Source organism: Hyalella azteca, unplaced genomic scaffold, assembly GCF_000764305.2.
Source record: "Hyalella azteca isolate HAZT.00-mixed unplaced genomic scaffold, Hazt_2.0.2 contig7481, whole genome shotgun sequence".
NCBI classification, from domain to species: domain Eukaryota; kingdom Metazoa; phylum Arthropoda; class Malacostraca; order Amphipoda; family Hyalellidae; genus Hyalella; species Hyalella azteca.
In genome coordinates this window covers 45,542-67,910 of record NW_025937606.1, presented here as the reverse complement: position 1 = coordinate 67,910, position 22,369 = coordinate 45,542, and the positions used below count along the sequence as shown (strand labels likewise).

At 41.1% G+C, this 22,369-nt stretch overlaps 1 protein-coding gene across 1 annotated transcript in view; it reads right to left on the bottom strand.

Annotated features, from left to right (window-relative positions):
• Positions 1 to 5,060: 5,060 nt before the first annotated feature.
• Positions 5,061 to 22,369, bottom strand: part of LOC108668526 — a 24,246-nt gene continuing 6,937 nt past the window's right edge. Inside the window, exons 2-7 of the mRNA XM_018155760.2 lie at positions 15,011 to 15,287; positions 13,696 to 13,838; positions 12,835 to 12,973; positions 7,446 to 7,560; positions 6,824 to 6,993; positions 5,061 to 6,506 (exon numbers count right to left, since the gene is read on the bottom strand). Of these exons, the coding sequence (XP_018011249.2) occupies positions 6,880 to 6,993; positions 7,446 to 7,560; positions 12,835 to 12,973; positions 13,696 to 13,838; positions 15,011 to 15,287 (788 nt within the window). The 3' untranslated portion in view covers positions 5,061 to 6,506; positions 6,824 to 6,879. The remainder of the gene's footprint in view (positions 6,507 to 6,823; positions 6,994 to 7,445; positions 7,561 to 12,834; positions 12,974 to 13,695; positions 13,839 to 15,010; positions 15,288 to 22,369) is intronic.

The window sequence follows — 22,369 nt, the reverse complement described above, 5'->3', positions numbered from 1 at the left end:
TTTTCCTCACATCCAAATTGCTCAAGTAATTAAACGCGAGCAAGGTTGTTAAAAAAAGAATAAAATGAGGTTGCTTTTTAGTTTATTTGGAGAGATTATATAGATAACAATGATATGTAAAAATCATAGTCGAGTACAAGTTGTATATGTCTCCGTCTAAAATAATAACTTCATCAAAAATAGTCAAATTACATAGTTTTTACAGCAATGAATCTCACATAGACATTAGCTGAGAATATATACATGAACGATGGTGATTCTGTCGTCCTGGGAGTTCAATCTTGATTATTTGAATAAAGATAATACGAAGCCCAAAACATATGATTACTCGTTTAATCCTCTACTTTCTTTGTCATTGCAACCCGTATTGCTATTTTTAGTGAAACAAAACACAGTGTATATATGCCCATTAATTACAGTCAGCGGATGAATGTATAAAAACATTCGAATTTCTCCGTTTTGAAAAATCTTTTGCATCGGTCAGATTTTTATGAGGACATTGACATGCGCAGCAATGAAACTAAAAATAATAATTTCAATTTCAAACCAACGTCAGTTTTGAAAATATCCAGTCAAAGGACATGTTTTTGGATTTCCTGTGAATAAGTCACGAAAAGTACAAAAATCGGCGACAGGCCACACCAGGCCTATTCTTCGATGCCGACATAACTACGTTATATTAATAGGTTGCGAGAACATCTGTTTTGTGAACTCAAAGGCGTGACTTGCAGGACATACTTCAGCTTCGTTCTATTTATTCGAACAACGCAGTTAGTATTTAATACTTCAGAATTAATTGAAAAATCTGTTTCGTGAACTCAAAGGCGTGACTTACAGCCTTACAGGACAGACTTCAGCATCGTTCTATTTATTCGAACAACGAAGTTCGTGTTTAATACTTCAGAATTAATTTTAAAAATATCAAGCATTTAAATGACCAAAGATAAATTTATTTATGGTTCCCAGTCTCACATCTGACACAAGGATTGAAGAAATTGTTAGCTACATATTTTGCCAAATACAAGCTAAGCTCTATTGTGCCAATACTAAAATAAACTTAAAAAGGAATCATCACTACTAGAAGGAAGGCGTTAAATAACATTAGATACAAAAATTATAAATTATATATAGAAATAATTAAATATAATTAATATTACGAATGTACAATGAAAGTTTTCAATTGAGATTTGTTTTCAAACACATAAACGATTCAACAGAACTAAGTCAGGCAAATATTTTTTGCCTAATGATACGAGTACTTGTCGCATTTCTCCAACAATCATTTATCTACCAGTGATGTCTTGAAAATACTTTTTGACAACAGACGCTCATCACACCTTCATCCTCCTATTAGAATTTTTTAGCAATCGAAAGTCAAGTGTCTCACTCAATGGTGATAGGGTGGTCCAGTGGTTAAAGTTCAGAGTATACCAGAATTGGCGCAGAGAGGCGCGGGTTCGATCCCAGCTCTGTGCGCCAGTTTCTGGTCAGAATCGGCAAGGAGGCCGGGCGGTTAAAGCGCAACAGAATTGGAGCAGTGAGTTGTGAGTTCGAGACCGCAACAAGTTGTGAATGTTCTGCGATGTTAAGAATCGGTGACAGGCCTACGGCCAAATAAACGCTGAAACAGCTATTATATTATTATTATAAAGGTGCCCGGTCTGAAGAGCCGCTTATCAACAGTTGTGTGCGTCAGTAAATAGGAACAACTATGACAATTTCAAACATTAATGTAAAAATATTTCCTGATAGCGTAATTGCATTAGAAGATACATCAATAAAATACGGACAAAAAATTTACAACATTACAGTAGAAAATATAACGAAGAAAATGTGTCCCAGGATACATATTTACAATCTGAATGAAATATTTGGGAGCCTATTCTCCAAAACAATGCAGCACCTAATTTTAATGACTCGTACCAGCAATACGGCTCAGTGACCTAACATGGTCTTAGCCTCTTAGTAAAAACATTATAGTCATTTGCTTGTAATAACACTTTTGACATCGGCTGACATAATTGTTCACGACTCAAGATGAGTCGCGAATGTTGCAAGTTTTAGCAGACGAAGAGACGAGCCCTAATGGCCATGCTATTGACGTTATAATCATTAGTGATTATTGTCTAATATCAATACGAAGAGCTTTAAATAAGCTCAATGCCACACAGAGAAACATTTTTCCTTAACACAACAAGCATTAACCTAGGAACTGAAAGGTACCATTTGATTGTAAAATATAGATATTGCAATGCCTTAACCAACTATACAACAATATCAGCCTCTATGCAGAAAACAAGCGATATGTCTATGCGATTCTAACGTTCATTCTGTATTTAAAATCTATACCACATGCCAATCAACTACCATACACGTCTTAGTAATTTAGTATAACTTTTAAATATAATCAATTTGAAGCGTAATTTACTTTTACAAACGAATTTTTATGAAGTAATGAGTAGCTGTCATATTACAATTTAGAATGATGTTCATTGTTACTTTATTGATGGAATCCATTGAGCCTCATGAGAAGTGCTAAATCTTGAATTACTACGCAGGATCTACCCGACCTCAGTTCGCATTCCGGTGTTCACAAGTTAAACTCTTCTGCTTGATCTGACTCCATACTAATTAGTCAGTCGTCAATGATACAAAACTGATTTACACTGATTAAATCTTCAAGATCCCCAAAAGTTGACCATCGAATTAATTATCGATCGAAAATCGTAATTTAATTACGAAGCTAGTTCGTAAGCATACTTAAAGTCAGAATTCATTTCAAAGGCCATTCAGAGATTTCTCAGCTGTTCTTCATCTCGAACGACAACGAAGATATCATCGACATACCTGCAGTACAATTCGGGCTTGATCAGTTTTTAGCGCATTTTCTCATTTATGGAAAAAATGCACTATTGTGCTCGCTATGTCCGTCTGTCTGTCTGTCCGTCCGTCCGTGACCTCAAATTTTCGTCGACGAGAAAATGCGCTCTCTGTCACACTGCTGTGAGTACTGAGTTATATTTTTTCTGAAAGTACTCGATTTTCAATTTCGCACATATAGTATTCAGCAAAAGTAGGACCCATGGCTACGCCGTTGGTTTGTCGGTAAATTTTATTGTCCAGAGTCCGGAAAGATGATTCGGAAGTGCAAAGTCGAAGGAGATCGAGGAGAATTTTCTTTGGTATTGGTGGAGCCGGTAAAGTTGGATGAGAATATTCGAGCTAGGAATATTACATAAAGGAAAATTATATATATGAATATATATAATTTTTGGTGTTTTAATTATTGATTATCTGCATATTTTTGTGATTTGCAATTATTTCTAACAATTTGATTTTTGAGAAGTATTCTATTTACATGATTTTATACTTATGTCGATCCAAATTCCATCACTCAATGCGTCATGTAACTTGATAATGAATGATTGATGCATTCGAAATGTTGTTAAAGAAATAAAAATGTCCATCGCTCTAATTTTCGCTTTACAGTGCAAACGAAAAATGTTGTTCGATCTATTAAAAAAAATTAATAAGAAAATTGCCAATAAAACGAATTCTCTGGTCTTCAATGAAACCTGTTTAGATTTCATTTTTTTGCATTTTTAGAGTTTGTAGAGTCTAATTTATGTTAGATATTCTGGTGGTCCAAACTTTATTTGTGAGCTCTAAAATTGTGAGTGCAACGCGTTTTCGTAGCCAGTTTACAGCCCGTAGCTCATCTTTCAAATCGAAATAGATTTTCACGATGGTAAAATTTAACACTGAAAGCCACGATAAGTAATTCGATGGTCAACTTTTATGGAGCTTGAAGATTTAAGTGATATAAAGGAAATGATTAGTGTAAATCAGTTTCGAATCCTTAACGATTTACTTATTATTAAATTGAGATCTTTTGGAGTCAGATCTCAGATAGTCAGATAGTTTAAATTTTTGCGAACACCGGAATTACGAATGAGATCGGGAGGATTCTGCAGAGTAATTCAAGATTTAACAAGTAGCGTGAGGTTCAATCAAGCGGCCATGCACTGCTGAAGAACTTCATAGGGAGATGAAATAGACAAGACTATTAATCATTTACATCATCGCACCTGTAAATAGCCTCGGAGTTCGGTATGGATTACAGTATCCACTTCGCTTCTCTAAACTTTTAAAGAGGTACAAAAATTTAAGCTGTTCTGGGAATATATCCTCACCGCTTGATGCTATTTTTTTACTGTATTCAGAAAGAAGTGTTCATCCATTGCACCTGAAATATCAAGCTTCTATAAAGACAATCTAATAAGAGAATATATAGCATTATAAGTGGTCCTCATTTCAATTTGACACTGAACTGTTCGGATCCTGACAACGGGTTCGATTTTCTGGGGAATGCGGGTGTAGTTTCCATAAAATGATCAGTATTTGTTTAACTTCTCTTGATTGCTGACAGCATAAGTTCATCAAGAATTTAAAACATCAAGAATTTAAAAATGCATCAAGAAAAGTGCCAAAAACTTCACCATTTCTTATGAGAGTAAATTTTCGGAGTACAGTTCCATTGTCAGTTCAAAAATCAAAATCACAAGCACAAACAATTAGTACAGTAAAATTAATATCAAAGAAATTAAAACATAAATTGTAAAATGAAAACAAATAAGAATGAGGTAAACATGAGCAGAAAAACCTATCTATATACAATTCCGATGGAATATGCATGAACTGTAGGTGGCATTTAGACTAGGCATTTGTTTAAAAATATTCAGGGACTCTAAAATTCGCAGGTCAGAAAAACCGGTTGTGGAGGCTAGAACTCTAAAATCATTATCGGACACCGGGACATTGCACTGCTCGGCATGAACGCGTACTGCTGAATGAGGGGGATGCGCAAGCAGGTTACCTGTTCTAAAACTCCTTCCTTTATGCTCCACCAGCCTAGTGTAAAAATTGCTATATGTCAAACCTACAATACATACGCAGATGCGCACTGCGCTTAACTATATTGATAAACTAGGGACGCTCGCATAAGAACAGGGAGTGTATCTTATCACCTGAAAAAGAACTGATTTTAAAATTTTTCACCCGCAATATGTGAAAATTTTTTTTTCTTTTCGTTCCAAGTTAAATAGGAACGTTAATAAACCACTGTTTTCCGTTAATAAACCACTGTTTTCCCATTTGCATTATTTTCCATTCTATGCACTCTGCATTTGAATTTTAAGTAGTACCTTTTCACCAAGTTGGTTTCCGTTGCCATTGGTATATACTTAAATTAAAGTATTTTTGTCTGAGCAATATTTGAAGTTGTTTCCGAATGTGACAAAAGAATGCTGGTTATTGTTAATTTATTTACTTTGGTCCCGCTTCGGTGACTATGGCTAAGGACTTGAAAATTTCGTTCTCTAAATACTTCTCGAATGTAATTCTTCAGATATTGCTGGCGTATTATTTTAAAATCAGTTATTTTTAAAAGTATAAAGGTACACTCACTCCATGTTCCTATGCGATCGTCTCTAATTTATAAATATAGTTGTGCGCAGTGCGCATCTGCGTATGTAGGTTCGACATCAAGAAATTTTCATACTAGGCTGGCTTTGCACAATGGAAGGAGTTTTAAATCAGGAAACTTGTTTGCGCATCCCCCTCATTCAGCAGTACGCATTCATGCCGAGCAGTGCAATTAACGTCTCGATGTTTGATAGTTATTTTAGAGTTTTAGCCGCAATGACCGGTTTTTCTGACCTGCGGCTCGCTGTATATTTTTCAACAAAAGCCTAGTATAAATAATGCAACCTACAGTAAATATCCCCTCGAAATTTAAAATATATAGGCTTGTCTGCTCACGTTTACTTCTTTTTTATTTGTTTTCATTTGACTATTCAGGTTTCAATATCTGCAATGTGAATTTTAGTTTGCTAATTGTTTGTACTGGTGTTCTAGGTTTTTGAACTGACGATGAAGCTGGACTAAGAAGCGTTTTCTCTCATAGGAAAGGTGAACTTTTAGGTAATTTTCTTTGCATCTAAATTTTTGTTTAACTTGTTTAACTAAAGGTTGTTAAAACTGTGTTTAACTAAAGGTTGTTAATTATGAATGAATGGATTTACCCCGAAAAACAATTTTCACAAATATTTTGTACACAATAATTCTAGAAGATCCCCTAGGTTTCTAAAAAAATAAGTAAATATTTGAATATGTAGTCTTTGTTTCTACGCCCACTGACATTCCCGAAATAAGGAGCCGACGTGACCAGTAATCCCCACGGCAGGAACGTTAGGGGCTGGCCCGCCTCGTCGCGATGTGGTGGCATGGTCGCAGGACTACCGCCAGGGGGCGGAGGGTACCAAGCCTATCATACGGTCATTATCATCATCATTTTGGCAACGATTCCAAGCAGTCCTGTTTCTTTCAATGGATCTGTCCGTAACATGAGCAGAGGTGAACAATCAGATCATTAAGTGCAGCAGTTCACCAAGATGCCGGCGACAAGCCTAACTTGGCCGACTCTCGAGCGCCGATACATATACTACCTGTAATTAGAAGAGCAAACACAGTTAAGGCAACTTAGCGCTGATCTTCAAAGTCATCATCGAGCTAGCTATTATCATCGACCGAGCGCTGTTGCCTAAGCCTTGCAAGCTATGAAGGCCTAAGGTTGTAGTTACTTTGAACCAACGAATGACGAGTCGATCTGTGAGTCAATCTGTAGTCTTCATTCTTCAGTAAAATTTTAAAATTTGCCAGCTAAATATAAAATATTAGGAAAATAAATACTCCTAAAGCACTTAATTTCCATAAATCAATTGCAAAATATTCACTCAACTACGCAGATCATATTAAAAACTACCTGCTGGTTGTTTGCGAAAAAAAGCCCCGGATGCCGCTAAGGGATCGAGGCGCTGTCTAGCCGGAGCGCCATGCCAGGACGGGGAGTAGAAGCAGCGACAGGACGAAGGAGCTGAGCGGGCCGGCGCTGCTGCACATGGTGCTCCCTGGCAGGTAACCGCGACAACGGGTCTGCCATATCACACAAAATAAGTTTATCAGCACATGCGTACAGTCATAGAAATAAGGGAGACTTATTCTCAATAGTGATGCACTTTTTCGCCTGTGTATGGGTCTTTCTTGCAAAGTTAGGCTCGTCAAAAAGGCGCAAACGATACGTGCAGAAAAAGTCACTTTTGGGATAATATGGCCCCTCCATATTTCTAAGCGTAGCTACGTTTACGTCCATATTTCTAAGAGTAGTGTAAACACGTTTACACAATTTTAACTATCCGTTTATGCAAAAAAGTACACACATACTGGTATGAAGAAATATTTTTACATTAAGACGTTTGTACAAAGAACTCAAGCGCTAACAAAAACTCCGAACAAGTGTATTGACTTTAATTCATAACTCGAACTATCAATAAAATAAACGTAAATTAAACGTAGATGAAATGTCATTTGCCTGTTGGCAGCCTCACCAGGATGATGGTGCCGGCCGTGCGGTAGCTGTACTCCTCGACGAACTGTCCCGCGCTGGCGCCGCAGCGGCCCTCCGCCGCCACGCCCACACACGCGAGGTATGTGTGGAACGCGCTGTGTCAGACCAATGTTGGTTAGGATAAATACAGTGTGTGCTTGCAACAGTTCACACACAGTCAGCAACAGCTTACACACAGCCAGCAACAGCTCACCACACAGCCAGCGACAGCTCACCACGCAGCCAACAACAGCTCACCACGCAGCCAACAACAGCTCGCCACACAGCCAGCAACAGCTCACCACACAGCCAACAACAGCTCACCACACAGCCAGCAACAGCTCACCAGACAGCCAGCAACAGCTCACCACGCAGCCAACAACAGCTCCCCACACAGCCAGCAACAGCCCACCACACAGCCAACCACAGCTCACCACACAGCCAACAATAGCTCACCACACAGCCAGCAACAGCCCACCACACAGCCAACCACAGCTCACCACACAGCCAGCAACAGCTCCCCACACAGCCAGCAACAGCCCACCACACAGCCAACCACAGCTCACCACACAGCCAGCAACAGCTCCCCACACAGCCAGCAACAGCCCACCACACAGCCAACCACAGCTCACCACACAGCCAGCAACAGCTCGCCACACAGCCAGCAACAGCTCCCCACACAGCCAGCAACAGCTCACCACGCAGCCAACCACAGCTCACCACACAGCCAACAATAGCTCACCACACAGCCAGCAACAGCTCACCACACAGCCAGCAACAGCTCACCAGACAGCCAGCAACAGCTCACCACAGATGCAGTTCATCACACATTGTCATTTCTGGGCCCGACGCACTAACTCGACAAACTTTTCCTGACTGCCTTAAAGACTTTGGCCCCTCCCCCTCTCTTGTCGTCTCGCCTTCCCTTTTCTCCTCCCTTCTTATCGTTTTGCCCCCACCCTTCTTGTCGTGTTAACCCCTCCTCTCTTGCCGTCTTGCCCTCTCCCACTCTCTTGTCGTCATGCCCCCCCCTCTCCTCTTGTTGTCTTTGCTCCCCTCTCCTGCCTCCAGTTTCTCACCCTCTTTCGCTCCCCTCATGTCCCTCAACCCAACCTTTGCATTCTTTAAGCTGCGCGACGCTGCAGTTACGCATCCTTCATATATTGTCACCGACTTGCTTTTTCAAATTTAACTTCAGTTAAGCTTCTTCACTGTGGGGACAGTCAGACGGGACAGTTTACTTTTTGCGCAAGTCAGTTTCTTCAGTGTAGGATCACTCATACGTGACAGCTCACTTCTTACACAGGTTAGTTTCTTCAGTGTAGAGACAGTCAGACGAGGCAGTTCAATTCTAGCACAAGGCAGCTTTTTCAGTGTTGGGGCAGTCTGACGAGACAGTTTACTTCTTGCACAAGTCAGTTTCTTTAGTGTAGAGACAGTCATACGTGACAGTTCACAGTCAATTCTAGCACATAAGGCAGCTTTTTCAGTGTTGGGGCAGTCAGACGAGACAGTTTACTTTTTGCGCAAGTCAGTTAATTCAGTGTTGGGACAGTCAGACGAGACAGTTCACTTCTTGCACAAGTCAGTTCATTCAGTGTTGGAACAGTCAGACGAGACAGTTCACTTCTTGCACAAGTCAGTTCATTCAGTCTTGGAACAGTCAGGCAGGAACTGAATCCGATGCTCTGTTCTCTCCTCAGCCGCGCCCTTCGGAGGACCTATCGGCTAGATGCAGCGGTGCCCACCCTCCCCACGTCGCGGTGCCCATCTACCCCACCGGAGCAACAACAATCTAAATTATCCGCAAAGTTAGGCAGCAGCAGCCAGCACTCGCTGCTCTTATCACTGGGGAGTGGCAGCCCACTCAGGCGTACCAAGATCTCCACCAGGGCATTAATGACTACTTATAATAGCATGGTACTGCCACGCGTCATTCATGATATTGAGGTGTTTATTATTCTGTACATGTCCGCTTATTTCGATGCATGTAGCGAGTCACGATGACAAATGTCGAGAAATTTCTAACAAGGAACCAAATAAAGTGTCTGGATTTAGTGATTGAAAAATTCAAGCGATACAATTACGTGTTCATTATTACTCATCAATTCGACGATTAGAATGAATTGCACATATTAGTGTTTAATTTGTACATTGAGATCACCGTACATCAATTGAAAATATTTCTGAATTTTGCTTACCTTGAACCCAATCGATTTCATGAATTTCGGGAAATATTGAGATAATTTTCTTCATTTTTATCGGTATCTTCTATGAAATTATTAAATATATTGTTAGTGCAGCGTTAATTACGTTTACGCCATGTCTCGAAGCCTGTGACGGTCACTGTTTCTGACTACAGTACGAAAAATGAAGAGGATTTAAGCGTCATCTGCGTCCACCGCTGTTTCTATAAATCTTCGTCGGGTGATCGGTTTTAAGGATACTGTATTTTCCCTTAATTTTATATTACCCCTTTTATTAATATTTTATTTAAATAGCCTTTCACGAAGTCGGCACTTCGTTAAGGTGAAACTTTTACGTGTACCTACGACGTGTCAACACTCGTTGCATCTAGTATTTATATACTCCAAAATTATTTATAATGATAAATGCAAAAATTCTGTCGTTCAACATTTTTATCCAGCTTTCTGAAATTAAATTTTTTATTCTCGATGGAACAGAGATCGATAAACTGAGAGTTCAGCGAAAGAGGAAAGCAGAACCTGGGATGAATATGTTAGAAGTATTTAAAGAATGTACCGTGGCTCTTCTAGCATAAAATCAACTAAAGTTTAGGAAGAGTTACGTTAATAAAATATAAATTATGCTGCGAAGGCGAACTTTCGTGCAAGCACGAGAACGTGATCTCAAAATAAGACAGAAGAAAGCTACGCGAGTCACCCGCAGTCAGAAGCCCATCTCGAGAATCTCGGATAGCTGAGTCAGCATTGCAAAGCCCAGCGAATATGAAGTAAAGAATTTAATTCGAAAAAAATCTGAAAAATCTGTAAAATTTTGTGCAATATTTCGGAAACCGTTCTATCGTGTTGAAACTTTCTCCTTTTCTTCTGTATTACACGTGAATAACCTAAGGTATTCAGCGTGGCGAGCATATTGTGGCGCTTGACACTTCATGTTGAGAAAACAATAACTTTTTCTATGATTTCTTTTCTGAATGAACTAAAAGTTTACGGTAAGTTTGTTGCCTTTAGATGAAATGAAGAAAAATCGGTGATAGCGAACTCCCTTCCCGCCCCCGAGGACAAATTGCGGACGGCCCGGCCGTTGTAGCGTCGCGCTCCTGATAATAGACTGCCAATAAGCCGGCGGCGCACCGACGCAGCTGCGACTGCCGCAGTTTGCCTTGCAGCTCTAAACCTGAGACACGGCGACAGCTGCACACCCGACTCATCTCTATTTAGCAGCCGCACCTCTATTTTTGTCCAAAAAGCTTAAATGACAAAATCTCATGGACTTTGAAGTTTATTTATGGGGGTATTATCGTCAATTTTGAATTAGTCTTCTGCTGCAATCTCCTTTGCTACTCATCAAGAAAATGAATCAAAGAAAATTTTAGTTAGTTCTACATAAGTAAAGTTGACCGTTAGAAAATGTATTTTTTTAACAGGGGCGATATTATTCAAGCAAATTTTTTACAACACGCATAACGGCTTGGAATGCCTTTAATTTGTGCATCAATCTCAATCGTTAAATACACGAATGCACTTTATTCTATAATTTTCAAAACTTATCAATGAATTCATAGATCAAAGATATATTTCGCTCAATTTAAACTTGGAATCAATCAAGACCTGCTTAAGCTATTAACGAAATAGCTTTTCATTTCCGACCACTTTAAATATTTGTTTAAAATATTGTCGGAAGCAAACAACGGAAGTAAACGGATTGCTCGGTCACTGAACGGTCGGCGAGTCACATCGGGCGGGCGGGGAACATCAAAGGAAAGATGACAACGCGCGGGACCTCGTCTCTCAAAACTCGTCGCGCTTTATTTACACGGCCGCCCCAAGCGCTTCCTCCTGTATGGCGTCGGCCACGGGGAAGCAATTGCTTCAATGAGCAGCAGCGCTTCCCTATAGGACACGCCGGGTAGAGGAGCAGACTTCACTAAGCCATTATGAAGTAATTATGACTAAACATCACGAGAAACAAGGGCTCTACTGAGCACGCCATGTAGAGGAGCAGGCATCACTAAGCCACTATGAAGTAATTATGACTAAACATCACGAGAAGGAAGAGCTCTACCGAGAACGCCGGGTAGAGGAGCAGGCTTCACTATACCACTATGAAGTAATTATGACTAAACATCACGAGAAGGAAGAGCTCTACCGCGCACGCCGGGTAGAAGAGCAGGTTTTCACTATACCACCATGAAGTAATTACGACTAAACGTCACGAGATGGAAGAGTTCTACCGAGAACGCCGGGTAGAGGAGCAGGCTTCACTAAGTCATTATGAAGTAATTAGGCCTAAACATCGCAAGAAGGAAGGGCTTCGTGGCCCCTGTTGCGCGGGTAGCTGAGATGTAAATGCTTGAGATACTCTCATCACCCTGCATCACAGCAAGTGTATGGTGAGGCAGTGAAGGGATAGCCAGGCGAGGAGTGAGGCAGTGAAGGGAACACCAGGCGAGGTGTGAGGCAGTGAAGGGAACACCAGGCGAGGTGTGAGGCAGTGAAGGGAACACCAGGCGAGGTGTGAGGCAGTGAAGGGAACACCAGGTGAGGTGTGAGGCAGTGAAGGGGACACGAGGCGAGGAGTGAGGCAGTGAAGGGGACATCAGGCGAGGTGTGAGGCTGAGGCTGGCCAGGATGCGAGGCAGCTAATTGCTTCGCTTCCCAAGTAATTTAGCCACTCGAGACCATAATGGTCTGCCTCCACCACCGGTCTCATTAATATCACCACCCTCTTCTTGTATGATCCACGGCATCTTTATTCTTATGAATTCTTAAAACATGAACGTCATTTGTGAGGTATAAGCCAACTTTAGTTGTCCGTCTACGATTGGGAATTGATCATTTCCACATCAGGTAATGAGTACCTAATGGATTTACCTGAGGGTCTAAATGCCCTGCTCCCTATATCGCACCGCTGACGGTCGAATGGCTTGTCGCAATGCCGTGCAACGGTCCTAGTGAATACGACGATTGAGTTGACCAGCACTGCTGGCCATGGTGTCATGGGAGGACAGATGATGTGTGCCACTTACCAGCACTGCTGGCCATGGTATCATGGGAGGACAGATTGTGTGTGCCACTTACCAGCACTACTGGCCATGGTGTCCTGGGAGGACAGATGGTGTGTGCCACTTACCAGCACTGCTAGCGGATGGTGTCCTGGGAGGACAGATGGTGTGTGCAGCTTACCAGCACTGCTGGCGGATGGTGTCCTGGGAGGACAGATGGTCCCGCACATCTACGGAAGAGATGAGGTCCTGGTAGTGGCTGCCGCAGAGCTGCGCGTCGGTGCTTACGTTGCGCATGCAAGGCGCGTGTTGCAGGTACTCTGCCCACGCACCATCGTCCATCATTGTAATTATAATATTAATCAGCTTAAGTAGTAAGTTCACCAAGAAATTATAAGCAAAAACATTAAACGATTTTATATATGCAGATGGGGACTGTACTAAGCGTCATTTTGCACATTTGCCTGTGAAGTCTTCAGCCGACATTGAGCACCTAGTAGCTTACCGACACACTCAATCAATACTTCATAAAGAACGAAGAAATTCAAGAGAGGAGCTTATATTCTACAGCACACTGGAAAATAATCATTAAGAACACCACAGAAACATAGAGATCAAGTTTCACTTATATCCATGTTTTGTAGAAGTCCTGTAGAGCGGTAACAAGATCGTAGCATAATACATTAATTGAAATATGAACTCATGACGCAGCCCCGCGATCCTTAAATTTAGCACTTTTCTGGCACTGACTTGTCTCTGAGAGGCCCCTTGTGGCAGAGTAGCCCTGGTACTGACTGTCTCTGAGAGGTCCCTTGTGGCAGAGCAACCCTGGCACTGACTTGTCTCTGAGAGGCCCCTTGTGGCAGAGTAACCCTGGTACTGACTGTCTCTGAGAGGTCCCTTGTGGCAGAGCAACCCTTGCACTGACTGTCTCTGAGAGGCCCTTTGTGGTAGAGCAACCCTGGCACTGACTTTGGCAGAGCAACCCTGGCACTAACTGTCTCTGAGAGGTCCCTTGTGGCAGAGCAACCCTGGCACTGACTGTCTCTGAGAGGTCCCTTGTGGCAGATCAGGTGCACGGTCTTCTCGGTGCCCATGAGGAGATGCTTGATGCGCTGGCGGTGCTTGGGTTCAAAGCAGAGCGACACGTGATCGTTCACGCACCGCAGGCCTGACCGCATTGTCCTCAGGGGGGCAGGCGGGAAATATTTTACAGCTATTGTTGTCAATCATTTATAAGATCAAGCGGAGTGAGTTTAGTGTGAGATGAATAGAGAATGTAATGTCTATGTAATTCATTACTGAAGATTTAAGTGAGAGATTTGATTGGGTAATTTTTTTCGGGCGTTTACTTATTGCAATCGACTTTGTCATTCATCGTTCACTACCTGTCTATTCATCAGATATTTGGCTAGTCGTTATTTACGTCCTGGTTTTCATCACATATTAGACTGGTCATTCATCATTCATGGCTTGTTTATTCATAACATATTAGTCTGGTCATTCATCATTTACGGCTTGATCATTCGTCACATATTGTTTCATCTGTTTCAATGAACGGTGCACGCCAGATTGTCTCATTGAGGGCATAAATAAAAGAGAACTTAAAATTATATTTTTGACCTATAAGCGAATAAATTTATTATCTGATGAAAAGATACTGAAAACAACAATTACTTGACTGGTCAGGAAATACGAACTCAAGATGTTGCAAGACATTGCTATAGAACTTATAGCGGAGTTAATTAACAGAGACAGCAGAATAGAAATTAATTTAAATAATACAGAGCTACATTTTTATGATTTTTGTACGGCAACATAACTGAAAAATTTTCGAAATTGGATGTCTAGTAAATACCGTTCAATTAAGTTATAAGAAAACCGCAAGATTTATTGCGCTCACAAAATATAATGAGGTTTCGAGGGTTAGGTTACAGATAGAGATCCTTATAATAGTCTACGGAGTTAGCTCCTAACATTTAAGTATCTCGATTCAAAGTGAGAAGCCCAACTCGTGTTGCCAATTATGAAGCATAAATGAACAAAGTGCACCTGGAACCGGCATTCAAAAATTTTTTTTTGAAATGATATATGATCCCAATTCCGTTCCTGCATGTCTTCCCCAGATTTAATATGAAACGTTTTCATTACTTTGAGATAACTCGTTCCTAAATATGCAGTTATACGAGTGAACAAACAATTTTGTTTGAAATTGTAATACTCATGCTCATCACACATGTAGAAAAATCTTGTGAAGAAATAAACAGGTATGTAGTTTCATATACGACTGATAATTTGTAATATGATTGAAGTAAATAAATCTCTCAATAATAATGCTAAGAAAGACCGTGAGGTACCTGCACATTTCATTGAGTTGTGCCTCATCGGCAGCGAACGCGAGGTTGTGATCAGTGCTGAGTGTCTGCAGTAGTGACAAGCATTGCTGCAAGTGCTTCTTGGCGCATGTTTCTCCATCGCTGCCACCTTCTCCATCGCTGCCACCTCCTCCACCGCTGCCACCGTCGCTTGCAACGTCGCTTCCATCACCGTCTAACGCTACCGCTGAGAGGCCCCCGCTAGACTGCTGTTGTTGCTGGACCTGTTGTTGCACTTGCACGGAGGCCTGAACCAAGTCTGAGGGGAGGGAAATGTCATGACTGAAGTAAATTGACGAATTAAATAAAATGACGAATTAAATTTTTTGTTAACTGGAATAATTTATAAGAAAAAAAAAACAATGAATCTTCCCGTTCGGGGCTAAGGTGATGTCGGTTGTGTTGCTGCATTGCTTGAAATAACCTGCAGGAACATGTGTTTATGGAGTCAACGGGTGCCCAAAAATTGGGAAAAAGTTTTTGAGATGAAAAATGCAAAACAATTGGTTTTGACAAAACTGTTTTGCCAGATAAATTATTTAATTGACGTCTCGATTCTTAGTGAACATGAATTCACAGAGCATGAAATTGGGATAGCTTGCATCTGATGAAAGATGGAGTCGGAATCAGAAGAAAAATACAAATTCAATTGTCCGCATGTAGAAAACAAAATTAATGCATTTCTTTAGCTCTGTACTGGTGCGTGGACGTGTAGAACGAATGAATTCCTTAATTTTTTCTCAAACCATATCCAATTACCATGACCATTCTTAAAAAAATTGCAGACCACGTATGCCCAAATCAATACATGCTGATCGAGCCTCGTTTTAACATCGATCACGCGGAAGCTTTCACTTGACAGACCAGGCATCGATGACGCGCAGCAATAAGAAGCTGTCTGCCCTTCTGTCAGTAAATATGACAGCTCATTTATTTGGTGCGTCAAGCCTTTAGCAAGAAAAGACGGATGGATGGAAGGATGTCCGCGTTTCTTGTCCGACGTTTAGTCATTTTTTAGGGAGCCAGACGCAGCTGCGGCCCATCTCAGCCGCGAGCGCCTCAAGCACTCTGCCGCGGAGCAGCAAAAACTAACAGCGAACCCTGGTTGAGCCCACTGAGCAGAGGAGTGTCAGAGGTTGAGCCCACTGAGCAGAGGAGTGTCAGAGGATGAGCCCACTGAGTAGAGGAGTGTCAGAGGTTGACCACTGAGCAGAGGTGTTCGAGCGCCAATGGACGCCACAGGTTGCGTGTCAATAAAGCAGGTAAGCGTAGCCATTTGTTTAGCGAGTTGCGGGCGTGCCGCTGGCACAGCTTCGGCTCTTAACTCAATCCAACTGGCAGCAATCCTCCACCAAACGCTCTGCCCAACTGAGGGCCATTCCAGTAATCTGCTTACCGCAAACCACAATGAAGACTAACGTCTCAAAACCGCCTCGGTCCGGCCAACGCCCCGAGCTATAATCAGACTGCCGGGGTCACTCAGCCACAAATTTTTCCGGCATTACTTCGATCAAATAATGGGATGATTTTACATAGAGGCTGGCTGAACAATGAGCAAACAAGATTTGTGCTGTATAATGATGCATCTGACGATATTTGAGCAAATTTAATAGCGAATGACAAACGGTACTCAATAAAAAGTTATGCTGAATAATTCACACTCATCTAAATTGTATAAATAAAATATGTGACCACAGAAGGAAGAAATCACATATCTCTACAAGAAAAAGTGTACTGACTTCCAGCGAGATTGCAAATCCTTGATTATATTGGTTTGCATCAAATTAATCTTATCATGGGTATATTGCAGAGAAGTTTCTATGAATGGCTAAATGCATAAAAAAATGCCACAACTAAAATGCATAAGAAAAATATGAGACCACAAAAGGAAGAAAGTCACATCTCTCTACAAGAAATAGTGCAGTATATTCCAACGGGATTGCAAATCCTTGACTTTATTGGTTTGCATAAAGTTAATCCTATCATGGGTATAGTGCGGCGAAGTTTCTGTGAATGGCTGACATTTGGTTTTGGTTGGTGTTGAAATTCTAAAGCCTATAACTCACGATTTCGGGAGCCTGACTGGCGATGAAGCTTGAATGTAGTCGTAAGTAATGGAAGTATAGAAAGCTTTATAAGGTTTAGGAAATCTCAAGCTGGAGGTCCGCCAAATCAATATGATTATCGGGCTTTAGAAAAATACCCGTTTGAAGATAATCCGAGTTCAGGGAAGTTAAACTCCACTGAGCTATTGCCAGTCACGGAGCAGCTTTAGGAAGTTGCCAGTTATTGTGTTTGGTGCTGCCTTCAACTGAAGAAAATTTGCGGGAGTTGTCTTAGCAAAATGTCTGAAATTTCAGTCAATTTGATCGAGAAGTGTGTTCAATTTACAAAGTGGGAATTGCCGCGGGAACTGGGGAGTGGCAAGAGACTGGTTTTTGTTGCCAATCGACCTACAGTTGATGTAGAAATTTGAAACCGGAACAGATGCCCAATGCCTTCTATTCATAGGAGCGATTGAGGGTGCGATAGGCATTACGGAGTCATTTCCTTCGTAAAAATGCCGGTAGAATTGAATAATTAAATTTAAATAATTGCTAGTAAAAAATACAAACGTTACTCCAAGTGAATAATCGGGTAGCAAACGGCAATATGTTTCTGATAGTCATGTTTCTCCAACTTCAATTCAGTCTACAGATTCGCCATTTCAAAAATGCTACATCAGGCCGACTAAATCAGGCCATGACGAGAGCCGCAGCCTGAGAGGCGACCAGCTTTGTGGCGGCTGATGACATGGCTTTAGAAGACGCGTCCTATGCTCACTCAATTGCAGATAACGCAACAGCGCAACAACTTCATGCGTATGAGCTCTGAAGGAACTTTAGTGCTCGTAAGAATTGAATGAGACGTGATGATGGCCCCTGCATACGAAGATTTGGTGCAGTCAACGTCATGGCTTAATTAACAACAGACATGCTCAGAAACTGCAAAATATTGTAATGTACGAGCTGTAAAAGATCTGAAATGAATACCTTGAGCGATAAAATCTTGAGCATTTGATTTAATGATTCAAATTGATGCGCCAAACAGCACTGGTGAATCTTGACGCACAACGTACAACATTCAAGTGCAGTGTAGACTTTAAAGTCTCTCTACTATACCTAGCGTTAGCTTGTCAAAGAAATAGTAAATTAAAAATTCTACCATAACTTATTCTTTAACGGCAACTATCAAAGTTGCAGAAACATTGAGTTTATCCATAAGTATTTGGCATTTAAACAGTACACTCTCCCAACATTTATTGTGCAAACGGGGAATGATATCCATTCCATTGCTGGTAGTCTGGTCTTCATATTTTAACTGCTAAACATGCAGAAATTTATCGAGGTGGTAGTTGTGAGTCCCAAATTGTGCAATTTGAAGAATTTGGTGTTAAGAATTAACAAAGTATTCACAAAGATGTCATGCGCGAGACCAAAAAAGTTCATGGAATGAAGTCGTGAGAAGAACATGTCGTGCTAGAATCCAAACAAGTTCTTTTACGAAGCGAGACAGTTTTTTTAGCATCGGAAGAGGTTTGATTATGCGAAGCACCGAATAACGCCGGCGATCACTGCTCCTAGAATATGATTTTTAACTCTTTGTAATTTATTCAAGATGAATGCCGCTAAAAATGTTCGGAATTTGCACTTCAGAGAGAACGGACGATGAGATTTGGTGACACTCGCTGCAAGGTAATGGGCTAAAGTGAGGGTTCAGTTTGTGCAAGGTAATGAAGGTAGAGTGAGGGTTCAGTTTGTGCAAGGTAATGAAGGTAGAGTGAGGGTTCAGTTTGTGCAAGGTAATGAAGGTAGAGTGAGGGTTCATTTTGTGCAAGGTAATGAAGGTAGAGTGAGGGTTCATTTTGTGCAAGGTAATGAAGGTAGAGTGAGGGTTCAGTTTGTGCAAGGTAATGAAGGTAGAGTGAGGGTTCAGTTTGTGCAAGGTAATGAAGGTAGAATGAGGGTTCATTTTGTGCAAGGTAATGAAGGTGAAGTGAGGGCTCAGTTTGTGCAAGATGAAGATGGTAGAATATGGGTTTTATTGGGAGATGAGCTTAATAACGGAACTTCTAATGACGAATGGGTTTGAAAGATAGATAAGGAGAAGAAAGGAAAAATTCTTGTTCGCTAGAAGAAGGAATAACAAGGAGATAAAATCTTTATAAATGGAAATTTACTTAAATTTAGTTTCAGAACCCCATGCTATTAAAAAATTGATACCGTTCAAATGACGATGATAAATAAATAATAAATAAAAATAAAATGATAGATAATGCGTTTCTAATATTGAGTGAACATACAGGAGAAAAACCAAGAAGCTTCAATGAATATGAGAAGAACACAATGCATGAAAAGAAGGCTTGAGAGAGAAGCTGGTGCAGGAGCAATATTTTGCTGCTCCTCAAACTTCTTCAATGGTCAATCAACAAGCCAAAGTTTAGAAGAACGAGCTTTTCTATTCAGGAAAAAATTGCAGGCTGGGTGCAGCTTAGGGTAAAATTTAAGTGCGTTTGCAGTCTGGGGTAAGAAAGAGGAGTGCGCAGTAGCTGGAAATGCGACGGTAAAAAAGGGAATTGTTTAAGGTCACTTCTAAAATTACAATGCTATAAATTTTGCGAAAACTTTTTATATTCTTCGCTCCAGAAATTTATTCAAAGTTGAAGCGTTTAAATTCATTATAACTATTAAATAATCGTTTGGAAGTTATTATTTGTAAACAACCATACTAAATAGACGATACCGAAATAAAATGAATAGCTACAGGTGCATCATTTCTTAATCACGTATTTTTATGGAAATAGAATAATTCAACAGGCAGAATAATAATCATTTAACGCCATTTGGATGCTGGGAATCCTTAATGTTAATTCGACAAAATTATGACCTAGACATTTACTTCTTCCATTAATTTAGTCGTCACTGCAACACGAATGCTTGCAATCCACCTGCTCAGATATTCTACGCATCAATTATTTTTGAAAAAAATTTTAATTAGGAGGGAAGAAACATAAATTAGGTTCGTGAACGATTTCAAATTCAACATATAAGTTACTGCTCGCATGGACTTCGCTGGTGATGGATTTTCTTACTTAAATTGGAAACAGGCTAGCAAAAATCCCTTTAAAATAATTCCAAGTCAAAAATGAACCAAGAATTTTCTCATTTCCAATATGTTTCGAAGCATAACATCCACGGTTTGTTTAGTTTTGCTATCAGTATCAGAAGCAGCACAGTTACGGCAGCGCTCAGGCGAGATAAGCAAATGATCGTAGCCGCTTAGGGCGCTCCGCCCCCGACACCATAACCAGCCAGCGCCCCCCGTGCTGTTTGGCTCCCTCGAGTGCCACGCTAATATCTTTACCAGAATTACTTATATCATCAGTTTGCTTATATCGCACGTTTACCAGATATGTAAATGCAAGTAAATCGCCGTTTACATTCACCAAAACTTCAATGTATTACGTTTTCATTGAAGATATGGAAATAGAATATGAACTAGTACTTCATTCCAATAGAATATGGAACTAGTACTTCAATCTTACTAGTTTTCCAGCGAATTTCGTAAGATCTTTATTATAGAAGTGCGAAGTTTTTGACATTTTTTCGCGCTCTTCCCCTCTGGTTTTAATAATTTACGATTACAATGGATTTTTCGCCCAGACACGTTAGACGTTTCGAGTCGACTGGTACTACCATTTATATGTCTAAAATTGTATTTAGTTAACTAAATTTGTACAGAAGACATTGAGAGGCTTAAGTCTGAGCGGTGAAGATAAACTCTCAACCTTTTATATCCTTCTCATCATTCATCTCATTTCCCCTTCAATCGCTGATCACAGATTCCACTCATCGCGATCACAGAGAACCTAATCTCGCGCAAGCCCCATGACTACACCAGTCCTGATAATTAAAAATTAATTATCGTGATGATGATAAATAAAATTTACTGCATCACTTGAACATCAAGCCATCTAATGCAACCGGCGCACAAATGAGAAGCTCTTTTCCTCACTTTAATTATTAACGTGAATAATTTAAGCAATTTAAATTAAGATCAGCAATGGAGCGGACTTAAAGGGTTACGGTGGTAGTACCGCACACCAAAGACCTGGAGGACCGACGGAGGACAAACTCTTAAAATTGTCGACCAAAAAAGTCATGGAGAAGCCGAAATTTGAAAAAAAAATTAGAGGGCAGACCAGGATTGTGATAGTAAATTACGAAGTGTGAATACAGGACACGGTGTGGCAGTTGACTAGGATTCGGGGTGTGGTAGAAGGAGATGAAGAGGGTTGGATTGCGGTAGAAGAGGGAATAGAGGGTGGCCTGCTAGAGTAGAGGGTTGAAAAGGGTGGGGCTACGGAAAAAAGGTGGGGGTTCAGGAGAATAGGGAGAAGAGAGTGAGGGTGCGAGAGAAGTGGGTGTGGAGTCGGCAGTAGACGGTGGAAGTGCGGAGAAGTGGGAGAAGATAGTGGAGGAGTGGGAGAAGAGGGTGGAGAAGTGGGAGAAGAGGGTGGAGGAGTGGGAGAAGAGGGTGTAGGTGCTGGGGAAGAGGGAGTCATGTAATTATGAGGCGGCAACTTGGGCTGCAAGCGATATGATGACAGAGTTAGCCAGACAGCCCCTGCGATGAGGGGAGAGGGATGGAAAGGTGGATAAGGAGTGGAAGGGGTGAGGGAGTCTGGCAGAGAAGATGCATGGAAAGGAGGATAAGGAGTGGATGGGGTGAGGGAGTCTGAAAGAGAAGATGCATGGAAAGGAGGATAAGGAGTGGATGGGGTGAGGGAGTCTGGCAGGGGAGAGGCATGGAAAGGAGGATAAGGAGTGGATGGGGTGAGGGAGAGATTGTGAGAAGGCGGCACGAGTAAGATAGTGCAAAATTGCGTGAGGAAGGAGATATAAAAACAAGAACAAAGTAATAAATACTTTTATATTGAATAATAATTGGAGGAATCATCTTCCCCTACGATAATGATTGGAAGAACATCTACAGGACGTAGATAACTGCTTTAGATGGATGTCATTAGAATGCGTATAGGGTGCAACAGCTGTTGTGGAAGCTGTTCAACAAAATGAATGCATAGAGAGAGAGAGAGAGAAAGCTGTACAGTGCAGCACAGTAGCAGAGTGAGCAGCTGTAGAGTGCAGCACTGCAGCAGAGTGAGCAGCTGTACAGTGCAGCACTGCAGCAGAGTGAGCAGCTGTATTGCGCAGCACTGCAGCAGAGTGAGCAGCTGTACAGTGCAGCACTGCAGCAGAGTGAGCAGCTGTACAGTGCAGCACTGCAGCAGAGTGAGCA